Source organism: Centruroides vittatus, unplaced genomic scaffold (assembly GCF_030686945.1).
Source record: "Centruroides vittatus isolate TY-2023 unplaced genomic scaffold, ASM3068694v2 contig_918, whole genome shotgun sequence".
NCBI classification, from domain to species: Eukaryota; Metazoa; Arthropoda; class Arachnida; order Scorpiones; family Buthidae; genus Centruroides; species Centruroides vittatus.
The window spans coordinates 1,766,181-1,783,775 of NW_027122605.1; the positions used below are offsets into that span (position 1 = coordinate 1,766,181).

Here is a 17,595-nt window from a genome sequence, read left to right on the forward strand (position 1 = left end):
TAAAATATCATTTTTAAACACTGAAAATTCATTAATATTTTAGAACTTGATATTTTGACTCTACCTAAGTTATGCTTCAAATTACTTTGCAGAAATAACAATCTATTTTTATATCAGTTTCCTCAATTATATAAAAACAAACAAAAATATTTAAATATATCTTTGATATTTAGGTTACATCTATTTTCTTAATTTTCATTATTTTTATTTAAAAATATTTTTAACTATATATTTTGATAAACTATAAATTGAATTAATACTGTATCAGTTAAGATAACTCAAATTAATTTTCATAGTATAAGTGTAGTTGTGAAGATTTTATATATCAGTAATCTGTTGGGAAGTTATGCATGAATTAAAGTCTAATTAATTTATATATAAAGTGTTTTAAAATAATTAAATAAATTTAGCCTTTAAAATTTAAATGCTATAAATTTAAAATTAATTTTTGTAAGCTTTAATTTTAATGAAAGAAGTTAATATTATACTAATGTATTAGAATTTTTTTAATCTTCTAAATATTAATTTATCTTGCTAACAACCTTAACACTTACTTTTTTCTATAATATGGTGTTAAAATCATGTACTTCTGTCACAACAGTTTTGATACCTCTCTGAAGATGAGCTGGAAAGGCTAAAAGTGACAAGGTTTAAGAGAAATTTTATTTTTGATCACCTCAAAAGACAGTGTGCAAATTTTCAAAATACCATATTTACTAGCATATAAGATGAGGTTTTTATTCATTTATCACATCTTCAAATTTCTAGGTCATCCTATATGTGCAAGCAAAAATTCTTTGCATTTTTGCAAATAATTTTTGTGAACCATGTATTTGCATTTTTTACAGGATGCTTACCCTCTTGTATTTAAAAACATAAGTATTTTATCTGGGTCATTTCAATTGTTCTTGTATATTGTCAGGAGTAAAGATGAATAGCAATAGGAAAAGTAAAGCTTTTGAATTGAATTCCAGATTGAAATTCCAAAATGACCCGGGAGTCCAATATAAGTTTTAATTCATTCCCGCATAAAAACAGATGATTATTTGGAAATCAGAATTCAGAGAAACTCATAAGTGTAATCCACAAAGAGTGAATTCAACTGTTAAGAATTGGCAAAAAAGGTTACGGATTGTCCGGCTTTACGTGAACAAATTATGTTGTTGATTTTACGAGATTTTTTCTTAAAGTTTAAAATGCCAGTAATTTTGTGGGACAATGTGTGAATTTATGTGCATTTAATATTTTACTTGTGATTAAACAAAATAAAATTAGAATTGTATTAATAAATCTAATTTTCTTTATTTTGATTTTTAAAGTCACACCTCATCCTATATGCAAGTAAATACGGTAATATTTATTTTCACATATCAATAATTCTTGCTTATTTTTTAATGTAATAAATTCATAGTTAAAAACTTTTATTTAAAATTTTTCAGTCTTTCAATTAATGGCATATAATAATTATAAAAAGAAATTTATTTAAATATAAAAATAAAGTTGTGCATTGTAGAAATTTGTTGGCTTTTAATTTATTACATCTTATTTACAGTACTGTAAGATAACTATGTATATTTAAAAAATTTAGAACAATTTCTATATAAATTTGCAATAAACAGCGTATAACATTCAAATTATTACATAATAAATATACAAATTAATTAAATATGAAATTCATATACCAAATACGTAAACCAAAATATCAAATTGTTTAAGTTATTATAAGATTGCATGTTAATTAAATCTAACTTTATTTGGTTTGCATTATTCTATTTGAAAAGTTTAATTTCTTTAAATTTTATGCTTATAGATTTATGGAGGGATGAGAGGGATGAAAGGTTTGGTTACAGAAACTTCACATCTTGATCCAGAAGAAGGCATAAGGTTTCGTAATTATTCTATTCCTGAAATTAGAAACTTACTTCCAAAAGCTCCGGGTGGTGAAGAACCATTACCTGAAGGATTATATTGGTTATTACTCACAGGAGACATTCCTACTCCAGAACAGGTATAAAAATGAGTTTGAAATGTTGTTTTTAATATAAAATATATATATATAATAAATAAAATGAATTTTTAGATAAGTTTTGAATTTATTATACTTTATATTGATTTTTTATTTAGGTGAAACATCTTTCCCAAGAATGGGCAAAAAATGCTGCACTTCCATCTCATGTTGCATCTACTTTGAATAATTTTCCATCTAATCTTCATCCAATGTCACAATTTAGTGCTGCAATAACTGCCTGTAATACGGAAAGTAAATTTGCAAAAGCATATAGTGAAGGTGCAAAGAAGACAACATATTGGGAGGTATTATTTATTATATAAAAATATACAATATTAATATACCATTTTAATGATTTGTTTAATAATTTGAAGTAAAATATAAATCGAACTCACTTGTGCCTATTGACCGGTGTGAAATAAATAACTTCAATTCAACGAACGTTTTCTGGACGCCTTCCGTGTCCTTCTTCAGGTTAACTGCCGGATTCTATTATTTTTTAAAAAACTGCGTTCCGATCTTTTAAGAATACAAAGATTCAAAAAGAATACAAAGATTAAAAAGAATATGATACAGTACGACAAGGAGCACGACAGATATAGCGCATGCGCGATGGTCATCGCGCTTTCGAACTATCTTCATTTGAATTTGTTCTTAAAAGATCGGAACGCAGTTTTTTAAAAAATAATAGAATCCGAGCAGTTAACCTGAAGAAGGACACGGAAGGCGTCCAGAAAACGTTTGTTGAATTGAAGTTATTTATTTCACACCGGTCAATAGGCACAAGTGAGTTCGATTTATATTTTATACACCCCGGTGTGTAGGATGATGATAAATTTGAAGTAATTTATAAATGTTAAAGATCTAATAATTAATTTATAAAAATAAAATTATTTCAAGAAACTGACTGAAGTTATTTATTCTAATTTGATTGTAATAGAAAAGAATAAATATCTTCAGTTGATTTGTTGCAAAGGATTGAGAAGTATCATTCTAAAATTTTCTGAATAAGGAATAATCTGTTATGTTCATTTCAAAAGAGTAATTTTTTTGCAAAAGTTTGTTTGAATAAATAAATTATATCTGTTTTTGTATTATTAATAGCAAGCTAATTTATCTTTTCCAGTATATCTTTGATGATGCCACAAATTTAATTGCAAAGTTGACACCAATGGCTGCAACTATTTATCGTAATTTATATAGAGATGGTAGCAGTATTGGTGCCATTGATGTCAACAAAGATTGGTCTGCAAATTTTACAGCAATGTTGGGTTACGATAATCCAATTTTCACTGAATTAATGCGATTATACCTTACAATACATAGGTGAGTTGCTTTTGTGGCTACATTCATTTATATTAGAAATATGTATTTTCCTTTCTTTTTCAGTGATCATGAGGGTGGCAATGTTAGTGCCCACACAACTCATTTAGTAGGGAGTGCTTTGTCGGATCCTTATTTATCATTTGCAGCTGGAATAAATGGTTTGGCTGGACCACTTCATGGTTTAGCAAATCAAGTTAGTTGAAATATTCCAATTTTAGTTAAGAATTTTTAACAAAAGTTATTAAATAATTCATATTTTATCCTGTAAAATATAAATTCATAAATTATATTCATAAATAGACACAACAACTTTAGCAATAGGGGTTGCAAATTTATCAGCTTTCTTATTACTGGTAAAATGGTAAATTTTCAAAATGTTACTGACTTACTGGTAATTTTTAAATTTTGAACTAAAAATACAAAAATTTGCACATTAGTGATTTAGTTGCCAACTCACTCATGTTTTGGAACCTAACCAATATTTAGTACTCTATGACCATTTCAATTTTTCCCTTCTCCCTCTGTTTTGAAAAGCAAAAGTTCTATTGTCTGAAAAATAGTGTGTGCTGTAATTTTTTAGTTGCCATGATTAAAACATAACTAATGCACACACTTACATTCAAATAAATTATTCCATTTTGTCAACTAAAATCATTGTTGCACTAAGAAACCAATTGCCAAACTGTCCAGCATGGTAACGTAATATCATAGTATTAAAATTGTAAATAACTATAAAGTAATAATTTAAAAAGATAATTGACATAAACTACTTTTATGGTTTAAATAAATATGTGAAAGTGTATACAAATAAATATTTGGCTCCAAAAAAATTATTACAAGTCTGCCTTTTCTTTTTTTTTTTTTTTTTTTAATCATATTTACCAGAAAAAACATGAAATTACAGTACATTTACTGTATATTTATTGATACATTTTTACCAGTAATGCAATTAATGCAATCCCTATTTAGCAGTGCATAAAATTTTACTGCTAAATATAGTACTATTAACCTGTCTGATGTTGACATTTTTCTCTGTTGCGAGTGGTGCCATATTGAATTTTTGTCGATGTTAAGCCTAAAAAAATTACACGTTTTTGAAAAAATAATTGTGCCTATTGTATTGTCCAAAATTATTTTTTTATTTTGCACAAACAAAATAAATATATTAATAAATGTAAAAACAAAAAATGTGTAATATATATATATATTTTTGGAAGTTAGTTTTAATATAAAAATTATAATGACTAGCGACATCTAGTTTCAAAAACATTCTAATGCTGAAATGAGATATCGCGAGTCAACTGGTCAAGGTCTGCAGGTCACAACTCAAGGTATGTCAGGAATAACACTGGACAGGTTAAAAGTAGAATTATGCAAACATTTACACATTACTAATAATGTTGTGTCCAATATCCTTAAGTATCGGAATGATTCATTTTGTTACAAAATCTATCAATATAACTTAAGTATCTGTTTTGGAAACAAAATTCTTTCTTTTCTGTTATATATTTTTCTACTAATGTGATTAAAATTATTTCAAATATGTTTTATAATAAAAATATAATCATGGATTTCTGAAAATAATTTTAGAATATTTTAATAGTCAATTAGTACTGAACATTGTTAATAAGTATAAAAATAAAAATATTCTAAATTGAAGAAAAACACTGAGATCAGCGTAATACTTAGTATGTCCTTTTTCTGCAAGCACTTTCGACGCACTTATGGACGTCGTCATCAGGCAAAAATGAAGCTTAGTGAAAAAATTGAATGGAAAATAATCTGACAAAGAACAGAACGCTTAATAATTTAATACTAAGTATAACACCAATCTCAGTGTTTTTCTTCAATTTTGAATACAATATTTGGCGTAGGAAACACCCTATTGATCATCAAAATAAAAATATTTTCGCAAAGTAAATTTTTAAGGTTTTTATATTGAATCCAATTAAGTGTGGAATTAAAACTGCATTAATAAATTGCAATCTTACTTTTTATGATTACTATTAATTAGTTATTAATTTATACAGGATGTATAAGTACAGTGGTTACAAACTTTCAGACGATGGGAAATCACATAGTCGGAAACGCTTTCCTGGTGCGATAGTGATGACACAAAACACAAAAAAGGAAGGACATGAACAGGGTGAGAAAACATGTTTATTATTCTTAGTACAGCAAAAATGCTGGGACGTCCTTGGCTGGTGTAGTGACATCTATTGCATACACCAGCCAAAGACATCCCAGCAGTTTTGCTGTACTAAGAATAATAAACATGTTTTCTCACCCTGTTCATGCCCTTTCTTGTGTTTTGTGTCGTCACTATTGCACCAAGAGAGTGTTTTCGACTATGCATTGCTATGTGATTTCCTATCGTCTAGGTATACTCTCTCTCCTGAAAGTCTGTAACTGCTATACTGATACACCCTTTATAAATTTGTTAGTTTCATTTAACTGCTCTGCAGAATTTTTTTTCTGTTAGACACACTAAAATTTAACAAACTTTCAATATGAATAATACAATACTTACCTAGTAAGATATAAATTTTTTTTTTTTTTTTGTCTAAAATATGATGATAAATATCATTTTTTTTTTCTGTATATTGATTTCAGTATCCATAGAAAAGATGAATGAATTGAGATGTCTAAAATTAAAATTGAAATAGCATCAGTTTTTAAAGTTATATATTAACATAAACAAGTAATACAAAGTTAAACATAAGAAACTTTTCTAAATTAAAGTTTCTCTCATTATAATTTAAGGATTAATTTACATTAAATAAAAAAGGTATTTAAGTGTAATCATTTATTTTCTTAAACTTTAAAATAACTGTACTTAACTTTTTTTCAGATAAAATATACCCATATATTTCACCTAAACTGATCTAAGTAAACCTTTTAAATTTATAACTGTTATTTTCAGTTGAGTCTCTCTGTAATTACCTGTTATATAATATTTCCTTTATGATTTTTCCTACAATAATAATAATAATAGGTCTTCAACTGTAATAATACATAATGTTTATACAAATTACAAATGTTTAAAAATCATATTAAACACACTATCCTGGAAAAAAGTTTGAGACCTCCTGGGTTTCCAAACTTTCCATTAAATCAACTGATACTAAAGTCAGCCATTGCCATATGCTATCAGGCTAAATGGTTGGCTTTAGTATTACAATGTATCTGGTTTAGTAGAGTTGTTTGTTTAAAGTTAACTGATATACTGTAAATATGTTGTTGTTTAGGTTTTATAATAACCACAAATCAAATATGAAGTAAACATTTATTTTCATATTTAAGAAATTCAAATACAAGAAATTATTGCTTGCAATTTTTCTGGAAAAGGTTTGAGACCAGGATCAAAAATTTATATTTTACAACATTCTAAAATATAATAGACATTATAACCTAATTTGTATATATCCATGTTGTGTTTTCAACCTTCAGTAAAAATCGGATCTGGTAAAACATTAACAAATGAAAAAAAGAAAAAGACAAGATATGTGCATTCAGAGACTGGAAAATTTGAATGTGTCATTACAGGCCTACTAGGAAGACAAAGATGGTAGTTCACAATTACTTAAAGGACCCTGACAATTATGGCAAAGCTAAACATTGTGGCATGCCAAAAAACTTTCTGCCAGAGATGGTAGGACAATATTGAGAGTAGCTACATCCATGGTATGTCATCTAGTCATATTATAGCTTTCTACAGCTACCTGTAACATCAAGAACAATGAGATATGTTCTGCAAAAGTCTGCAAATCATGCATACATTAAAATACATGCACAGCCAAAATTGACAACCTCCCATATGGAAAGGTGGCTGAACTTTACAATGCATTATGTTGGCCATTCAGATTTATGGAATCATACAGCTTTTACTGATGAGAAATTTAACCTGGATGAACCTGATGGTGCGCAATTCTATTGGTATGATGGACATTACTAACTTTGTCTTTTATCATGTCGGGTACAAGGTGGAGGATTCATAATGGTGTAGGCAGCTTTCACTCATTAGTTAAAATTAGTTATTGCTTTCATTTTACCTTGAAGCAGTGGATGAACATTTTATTTTCCAGCAGGATAATGCTGCCTCAACAATGATATTGTGGGATCACCGGGAGGTGGACAGAGTTGTACCTCCTTTTTTCGGCTAACAGGTCGGTGAGACCTGCCCACGGTCAAGATGGCAGTTCGGGTCTGTTACGCATTATGCAAGTGGAGGAAGAGGATGGGTCCGACGATAGAGCGACGGCGATACGTGAATAAATGACATTGATAGAATAAACAAAAACAATTTATTAATAATTAAACCTTGCATCTACAATAATGGAGGATATCCATCGCTTCCCTAAAGTTCGGGTAACCGGAGAGAGAGAGAGTTCACACGAATTGGGGAAATCATACCTCATCGTCCGAGTAAATGGGTCCTCGCAAAAATTCTCAAGAGTATCCTCTGCTCATACTTCATTTCTGGCGTTGGCTTCCTTCGGGACGAACGCTGCGTAACGGGACTTGTTAGGCTTGGACGGACACTGTGTAACCGGCCCCCTTTCCCTCTCTGTTCCCCCTTTTATCTCTTTGATCACGTTACTTTTCTTCACCAACCAGCAGAATTTGGATTTAGTTCCTCATGATTCAGTTTTGCTTCCGTGGGAAACATATAATAAAACGATTTTATTGCTAGATTTCAGTTCCGGCGGGTTCGAATTTTCACAATATGGTTGTCTGACAAAGATATCAATGGTTTGCCGTGGCCACCATGTATCCTGGATTTAAACCCAATAGAAAACCTTTGGAGTGATTTAGTAAGTGTGGTTTATGTCAATGGAAAACAATTTAATGATTTTTATGATCTCAAAAAAGCAATTGTGACTGCTCAGAATGAAATTACAACAACTCTTACTACATAATTGATTGATTTTATTCAGGTTAATGGTAAACAAATTAAATATTAAATTTGTTTTCCCCACTGTGTTTTGCTTTTGTGGTGCTTTTTTGATCATGGTTTCAAACTTTTTTCCAGACAAATTGCAAGCAATAATTTGATGTATATGAATTTCTTAAATATGGAAATGAATTTTTACTTTATATTTGGTTTATGGTTACTTTAATACTTAAACAACAACATATTTACAGATCAGTTAATTTTAATGGGAAGATTGAAAACCCAAGTGGAATTAATTGTGACAATTTTTTTTTATATGCAGCAGAAATTTTAATTAATGTGACTAACAGCTATCTTTACTTAACATAGATATGTTTTTCTCAGCAAATAAGGTGTTGGTCAAGTTGCTATTTTTGGTTATTAAAATAAAAATATTTGTTATTAACTGAAAATTTGTTCTAGTGGGTTGTGATTGTTCAGTCAAGTACTGAGGTACCTCTGTATTTGATTAACATGATTTTGATATATATGCTGTAGCATTGAGGGATTAATTAACTACGTTAATCAAGGAATATCTGTGTATGTTTTCTACACAACATGAACATTATATATTAAAGCAGGAGAACATCCATCATTCAGAAATTATATTATCTAAATAAATGAAAACCTTCAAAATATTTAGAAAATAAACAATCTGAATAGTTCAATAAATTACATTAACATACATGAAAATGCAAAGGTGATAGACAGTTATAATAATTAAAAATTATTGAAGATTATTGAAACTTATTTATCTTTATAAGAAAAATGTAATTCGGGTAATTAGAAAATTCTGATAAATGAGCAATTTAATTCATAATAGAAATGTCTGAAATATTCACTTTTATTAATTTTATCTTATCACTGAAAAACAATAACATTTTAACATATTATTCATTTAAACAAAATCATAATAATTTTTTAAAGAAGTATTCACTATAATAGTTTTTGTAATTCATTTAATTGGAATTATTTTTGAAAATTAAAATAAAACTGAAAATTTCTGTAAGATGACATAAAAAACTTAAAAAAAAATTATATGTAAGAAAGATTAATGATTTTTTTGCCTAACGAGAATGGTTGATTGAACTTAAATGCAATATTTAAGACTAGAAAATAGTATTACCAATGTAAAATATTTTAGTCCTGTTAACTAAACTAATTATTTAACTATTTAAAATTATAATTTATTGACTTTAGTTATTGAGATCTTAATGCTTTTATTTTTATTCAATAAAGTTTTCAAATAAATTTAATGTGGCAAAAGCATAATTTTGGAATTTTTAAACTTATAACAATTTTTTTTTTAATGTAGCTTCATTATATTCACAAACATATAAAATTTCAAGAAATCATCAATCATATATTTATTTTTGTAAATATAATAATGAAACTTACAAGAATACATACTGCTTTTTTTTACTATTTTCAATATAATTTATAAAAAACTAAATATTAATCTTACACTAAAAGCATCTTTTCTTATTTTTTTTATTATTATTAATTAAGTGATGAATGATTTATGCATTTTGCATTTTTACTTATAAATATAAATATATTATTTTTAGCAATAAACTACTATTAGTTTTTTGTGTTAATTAATTTCGTGATATAGAAAACAATTTTATTGGCTTATTTTATTTTTAGGGTTAGATGCAATTAACAAAATAATATAACTGAACAAAATTCTCTGCAGAAATAATTAAACTTAGTATTCATGAAATCATCAAACTTAATCCAAATCCAATAAAAGTCTGTAAATGTGAAGCAAGTAGCCAAACAATAAGAATTTGAAAGAAATAAACAGTTCAAAAACAATAATTTGATCAATTAAGAGCAGTTTGCTAGGAGACTTTTTATGTTAAAAATATTACAGAGCATTATGATAGTAAAGTTATTCTCTCATCTATTGAAATCTATAGGAGGGGGAATTCATGATCTATAGTATGTCTTGTTATATACTGAACTCCAGATTATCCATGCATCATCAAAATATTAGAATTACTGTAAAATGACAAAGTATCAATAAACTCCTAAAGACACCGGATTGTAAACAAATCCTCAACATAAACCTAATAACCAGTGCATGTCTAATTAATTTTCTACAGCAAACGTTTTCGGACTCCACTCTGGGTCCATTCTCAAGCCTAAATTCTGTTCCATTCGGTGTTTGACAAATCGAATACTCCCAATCGCATGCCATTCGAAAATTCAAAATTGTTCCATTAGCTTCTGTATAACCTTTACCCGAAAAAACGCTTTCCCATGTTCACTTTATACATCTTAAAAAACTTTAAAAAACTTAAACAGCTCAAACCCTTCAATAAAAAGACCGTCAGCATCTTTCCTTTCCTTTACTCCGTCTACTCTTTTTGCAGTAGGGCCTGCCAAGCTAGCGATAACTTCACCTCGTCCTTTGCATTTATCGGCTGGGATGATTGGAAGGCCTTATAAATTTCCATTTGCTCTAACCATCAAATTTGATCAGCATGCTTAGTGGTAGCCAGTAGTTTTGCGGCCTTGAAGTCCAGGATGATTTCCGGATCGGATGCATAAACTGTCAATGGGGTGGTAGCTCTCCCATCTACAATGTCCTTCTGGTGCTCTTTCCAACTTACTTCCACCACTCTAAGTAAGATGGAAAGAGCACCAGAAGGACATTGAGCAAATGGAAATTTATAAGGCCTTCCAATCATCCCAGCCGATAAATGCAAAGGACGAGGTGAAGTTATCGCTAGCTTGGCAGGCCCTACTGCAAAAAGAGTAGACGGAGTAAAGGAAAGGAAAGATGCTGACGGTCTTTTTATTGAAGGGTTTGAGCTGTTTAAGTTTTTTAAAGTTTTTTAAGATGTATAAAGTGAACATGGGAAAGCGTTTTTTCGGGTAAAGGTTATACAGAAGCTAATGGAACAATTTTGAATTTTCGAATGGCATGCGATTGGGAGTATTCGATTTGTCAAACACCGAATGGAACAGAATTTAGGCTTGAGAATGGACCCAGAGTGGAGTCCGAAAACATTTGCTGTAGAAAATTAATTAGACATGCACTGGTTATTAGGTTTATGTTGAGGATTTGATGACAAAGTATCATAAGCAACTTTAGTTGAGGGAGGAAAGAAAAGCTTTTCTTTCCTCCCTCAGTTGTCAGATCTAAGGAACAGAAGTAAGACGAGTCAATAGCCCTAGAATGTTATTTTGCAATAGGCAAAGTTGGTGCTGTGAACATCAGATTTGATTTGAAAAGAATATCCTACTAGTCCTAAAACTAAAATACAATAATTATATATAAAAATGTAAAACTTAAATTTCTACAAGATATTTTGTAAAATAGAAGAAATCTATATTTTATGTTTATTAACTAAATAAACATTTCAACTTGTGAAACTTGTGACTTACATTTGCATTCCATTATAATGGAGTTGAGCTGAATATACAGTATACTGTAATTCATTTAAACTCTCTGAATAGTTTGAGTTATAATCTAGAGGGCTATTTTTATTATGTTTTCCAAGTTTTCCATTCACACACTTGTACTAATTTGTATGGATAATCAGAAGTCAGTGTTCTGGCTTTTGTGGATTTCTTAAGTCACAAAAGCATTGCATTTCTCGATCTCATTTTTGTTGTTACAGGTTTTATGGAAAAAGCCAATAGTTTAATGGAAAGATTTCTTGGTGTAGCATTCACTGACTACTAAAATTTGCTAACAGAGAGAACAGAGATGTTTTGTCATTTTAAAATATGGCAGAAAGAATTCTTGAAAAAGACAATGCCGATTAATAAAATAGTTGAAGAAAGATGAAGTAAGGATTGCAAATAGTTTCATCAGAATGAGTGTTTGATTCAGAGCTTTTGTGGTACACAGCTCTTCTGAAAGCAAGAAATGTTTCCCATTATGAATACCCCTTGTCCTTTTTTTTTTAACTAAAAGCACTTTAAAACTAATAACTATGATTCAGCATGAAATATATTTCAAATAGATAATAGACAAATAGTACATTACTAGCTGTTACGCCCATATTTATAAAGTATGCCTTGTAGTAATTATTACATTCAACATTATTAATTATAAGTTTCTAAAATGTATGTGGTAAAATCCACTTTATGAACATTCTGATAATGTTCTTAAACTACATGGAAAGTATGTCTTTGTAAATAGAAAGTTTATTAAAAATAATTACTACAGTTAGTTTGGTTATTTCATTATGGTAATGCAACATATGGGCCAGGGGGGATTCTTCCCAGGAGTTTGATGGAAAATGCCCCTATATAGGTATTACTAATGTAAAGAAAACCCAAAAAACTTCACGTGGCCAGCCCATTCGCAATGTGCAACCCCATGCCCAACTACCAGTGTAACAATTTTGACCCTATGCAGGTGAGTGCTATGTGCTACTCATCAAAATAATAATAATATAGTGCATCTACTTTACACTATATCATTGTCACAGTAACTAAGTGAATATATCATAATATTTGCTTTTTCTTAAATATATTTTCTTTTATATGAATTATATTTAGTTTATTTTGTTAAATTTTTGTCAATAGATGGCATTGTGTGTAAATCAGCAAATTGAATGTGGATAGAAATTAATTGATTTACAGAAATTCAATAGATATTTCAGAGTGTGATAACATTATCTAAGTTAGAAGTATGTTAATGTAACTACTAATTTTTATATCAATTGGTCAAATGGCCTAGGAGTGTATAGAGAACAAACAAACATTCTCATTTATAGATATAGATTTATACTAATATTTGTATTTATGATTGATTTTTCACATTATTATTCATTGAGTTTGAAAACTTAATTTAAAAATAATGAAAATATCAGCAGCATTCTCAGTTAGTAGCTAAGTACTATTTAAAACAGCAGACTATTAATCCATTATATTTTCTATAAAAAAAAAATTCAAAGAATTTATTATTTTAATCTTTATGTGAAGAAAATTTTATGATTACAGTAATTCAAATTTTGAACTTAAAATGATGACATTTTCTTTTAAAATATATATTAATAATAATAGTATAATTATATATAAGTTATTATTTAACTAGAGATATATTGAAAAAATGGATCTGCAAATTTTCTAAATCTGTTTGTAATGTCTCCAGTTCTTTATCATTTAAAATGTTCTATGCATAAGATATTTGAAATTTTTTTTCCTTAATAACTATTTTAAATTATTGGAAATTACACAAAACTTGGCATTATTATAAAAATAACAACAAAACAAGCAAACTGTTAAAGTTCATGTTACCAAAAATATTTAATTATAAATGTTTTTGACCTTGATTTAGGCCATCAGCAGCTTACAGAATAAACAGAGTAGAATATTTTATCTTAGTCATTTTTTCAATAAGAAAAAAAATAAGAAAACATTTCAAAATTAAAAAAATCAATCTGTTGTCATAGGCATTTCCTACTGTAATTAAAATAAATAGATTATTATATATTTAATACTTTTATTATAGAAGGAGAAAATATTTTTATAAAATACATGTAAAATAGTCATTTTTAATATATTGATATTTAAAATCATCACTTTATTCTATCATTTAAATATGATAAATATATGAGATACTTTAATTTGAAAGTACACTCATTGACAAAAAAGTTATGCTTCGAGAAGGAAGTGGTGGAATCAAATGAATGTTTACCATTGTCGTTACATTTACACTAATAATGAGATTAAAATATCAAAGCAAAGGAATAATTTACTGTGGAACAACAATACAGTTTAAAGAATCTTTAGTTATCTTATAACTCTTTTTGCCTGGATGCAAACAGGACCATATGTTATTCTGAAATAGATTTTCCACAGATATCAGAAATGCTGCCTCAGATCCATTAGACTCATAAATGGCTGAAGCTGGAATCCCATCTGGTCTTACAAATGCTCAATGGGTGACAAATCTTGAGACCAGGAAGACTAAGGAAGAGTGGCAACATGATAGAAACATTCCTGGGAATTCATAGCTGAGTGTGGCCAAGCATTATCTTAGGATTAAAAATGTCCATTTTATAATATGCCCACAAGTACCTTCAAGTTACCTCAAGGTAACAGGATTTCATAAACACACCTCTGTGCTGGCAATGTCCTTTCTAGAGATGGCTCCCCAGACCAATACACTAGCAGTGGGGCAGTGTATTGCCCAACAATGAACATGAGATTAAAGAACCCAGCATTAGCCCTCCATACTCTAACACTCTCTAAGTAGTCATCTGTTTTTAAACAGAACTGGATTTGTTACTAAGGACAATATAGCCAGTCCATGCTTCTCTGTCATAGTACCACTGCAAACTGATGATGGGATGGTAATGGCAGGATGGATAGAAGTAGCTGTGTGTGAAAATTTTTCTGCTAGTTATTTTTTAATGATACAAGAAGAGACAGAGTTCTGAAATGAGGCTTTCTCCTATCTCTGGATGATGAACAAAGATGACATTATACCTATTTATGCTTGTTTCATGATCAGATGATCATCTCTCCTTATGATCTGTCTGAAGTATCCAGAACCTACCAGCTGTGCTTGTCCTTACATATCCACTACCCCAACACTTTGTTGTAGTCAGGTCAAAACAGTCTATAGTAGATGGTCAGTTTGATGAAACAGCTATCAAAACAGCCTAATGATTCAGCATTTCTCAAATTTCATCAGTTTTGCATAATGTTTCTGACTTCATCATACAGACATGCTTGGTGTTTAAAGACCTGCAAACAACAGGTACAGTGAAAATTCTGAACATAGTGAGCATTTCTAAAGAATACTGGAATAGCAATTTTAAGGCATTTGGGTAGCATTACCTGGCATGTATGTAGACCAAAACTTTAATCATTTACATGCCTGTCTGAGACAAATTTGTATAGCCAAGTTTTGCAGTAACCAAACCATTCTATCTGGATGTGTAAATTATTTTTGTAAATGAGAGTTTTATAAAGCAAGATAATAAAATTATTAGTATGTAATATAGCTATAATTATTAGAACTTTATATAATATTAATTGTATATGTAGATAAATATAAATTTTCTGTTGTGACTATTTTCACATTAAATTATCACTTTTTACATTTTAAAATAAATTTTATATAAATATATGAATAAATATAAATTTTATTTTCTATTTTTATTAGGAAGTATTAGTTTGGTTAACAAAACTTCAAAAGGAACTTGGAACAGATGTTTCTGAAGAAAAGTTAAAAGAATTTGTCTGGAAGACTTTGAAGTCTGGCCAGGTACAGTGTAAAATTTTTGTGTAACATTTTAGATTATCTAAACTATTTATTCTCTTGGCATTGAAAACACAACATAAAATTTCATAATAAATATTTTTGTAAATCATTAAACTTTAAAAGCTGAATGTTTCTGAACACTTATTGCACACAGTGAAAACATGTGCTCTAAGCATAAATATAATTTGTTGTGTGCCCAAGTTGTCTCTTGCTCTTGCATTAAACTTGTATTCATTACTTTTTTCACTTTATCTTTTGTGCTTGGTTATATTTATATTGTTTGTTGTTCATTGATTTTTTTAACAATTTCTTCTTGCAATCTTTCTACATACAGTTTTTGAATGTCCATATGTTGTTTTGTATCTTTTAGTTCAAAATTTTCTGAATGGAACTTTTTAAACTACATTTGATTTGTTCATAGCTTAGAAGCATCTTCCCCATACACATTACAAAGTTTTTTTTACTATTTCTTTGGCATTGTATCCCTTTCAAAACTCAAAGCATCACATGCTTGATATACTTTTTATCTGATGAAATTAAAACTTGATTTTATTGAAACAAAACTTGAAGTAAAAAGTTTAAAGTAAGCTTCTGAACAAAGAAAGTATCTAACTTCAAAAAATGTATCTAAAATAAAATGCAATCATATTTAAATTTGGTAATCTAAACATCAGTTGAGGAGAAATTATTATTTCAATTTATTTTTTCAACACACTTTTTATGCTTTTTCTCACAGAAAGATAATTGTTTATAAAATAAAAATAGCAAATTTTGTTTTATGGTTACAAGACTGCAAATTTTTTATTTTATAATTTTTTCTTACTTTACACGCTATATGTAAAGTAAAAAAAATTCATCTTACTCTTAAATTTTAGTAAAAAATAATTTTATTAGTGTTTTACAGATGGATGTTACTTTTAAGAATATAAGAATGTTTACAATACTTTTTCTTTATATACAATAACTATCACACCACAGGTTGACACACTGATATTTTATTCTATTTCTCTTTTTCTCTGAAATATACATTTTGACATACAAAAGATATCAGTGTGTCAATCTATGACCTGTGGTGTGATTGTCCTTTAAATATAACCACATTGTTACTGTATAGGAAAAAGTAAACTTCCGAACAAATAGCTTTATCATATAGTTTACAATATTTTATATATTTCTGTATTCCTTACACTCAAATATAATAAACAAAATATAATTATTTTATCTAATTTAATTGTTTCTGCTTATAAATTGAAGAATTTATTAGAAATTATAGTTTTTAATTAGCTGTGACCTCATTACTGTATTACAGTAGTTAAAGGATTGACTATCTAAAAATAAATAAATCTCTTCTGCATTAATTAACTTGAACAAACCTCTGTGCTGGCAATGGATACTGTTTGTGATAATCTGTATTTTTCTAAGTAGCTTTTTGAGAAGTCATGAAAAAAGTTAGTCCAATTATCAAAATAACTTTTTTCAAGATTCTGTTAAAAATATGAAGGCAATATAGATTTATAATGATAAATATGTACATGAAATTTTTTGAGAAATTCTTTAGCAAATGTTTGAATCTAATACTTTGTTACCTTATAAATGCCACTTTATATTTCATTGATAATTTTTTGAAATTTATTCATTTTTATTATCAAAAGGATAAATGATTATTTATAACAACAAAAAGATGTTTTAGAATATTTGTATAATCTACAGTTAGGTTTCTAATTGCAGTTGTTAGACTATTACTCAAACATTTATTACTAAAAAATTATTTTATATAGTAATTTATAATGGCATTATAATTTACTTCAGTGATTTTCAACCAATGTGCCACTAGAGAATTGTAGATGTACTGCAAAAATTTTTGAAGGTTATTAAATAAATTATTTTCAAAAGAAGCCCAAAGAATAATAAGTGTACATGTCAAAATTAAAACTTCTTTAAATTGGTTATACAAGTTTTTCATTGTTATAAAAAATAAATTATTCATTATGTAGTAAAAAAATATATATTCATAGTCAAAATTATATGTGCATAACTCTGATTTATTTCATTTAAAATAATTTTTTTAAATCAAAAATATATTTATAATTA

General features: G+C 28.2%; 2 protein-coding genes across 2 annotated transcripts in view; both read left to right on the forward strand.

The window, feature by feature from the left end:
* LOC136984439 (heat shock protein 60A-like) overlaps window positions 1-17,595 on the forward strand; it is a 181,905-nt gene that overhangs the window by 141,029 nt on the left and 23,281 nt on the right. The gene's annotated exons all lie outside the window — the stretch shown is intronic.
* The window catches only part of kdn (knockdown), a 46,141-nt gene that overhangs the window by 17,656 nt on the left and 10,890 nt on the right, over window positions 1-17,595 (forward strand). Inside the window, exons 4-8 of the mRNA XM_067281383.1 lie at window positions 1,811-2,008; window positions 2,125-2,313; window positions 3,135-3,334; window positions 3,398-3,527; window positions 15,406-15,507. Coding sequence (XP_067137484.1) covers window positions 1,811-2,008; window positions 2,125-2,313; window positions 3,135-3,334; window positions 3,398-3,527; window positions 15,406-15,507 — 819 coding nt within the window. The remainder of the gene's footprint in view (window positions 1-1,810; window positions 2,009-2,124; window positions 2,314-3,134; window positions 3,335-3,397; window positions 3,528-15,405; window positions 15,508-17,595) is intronic.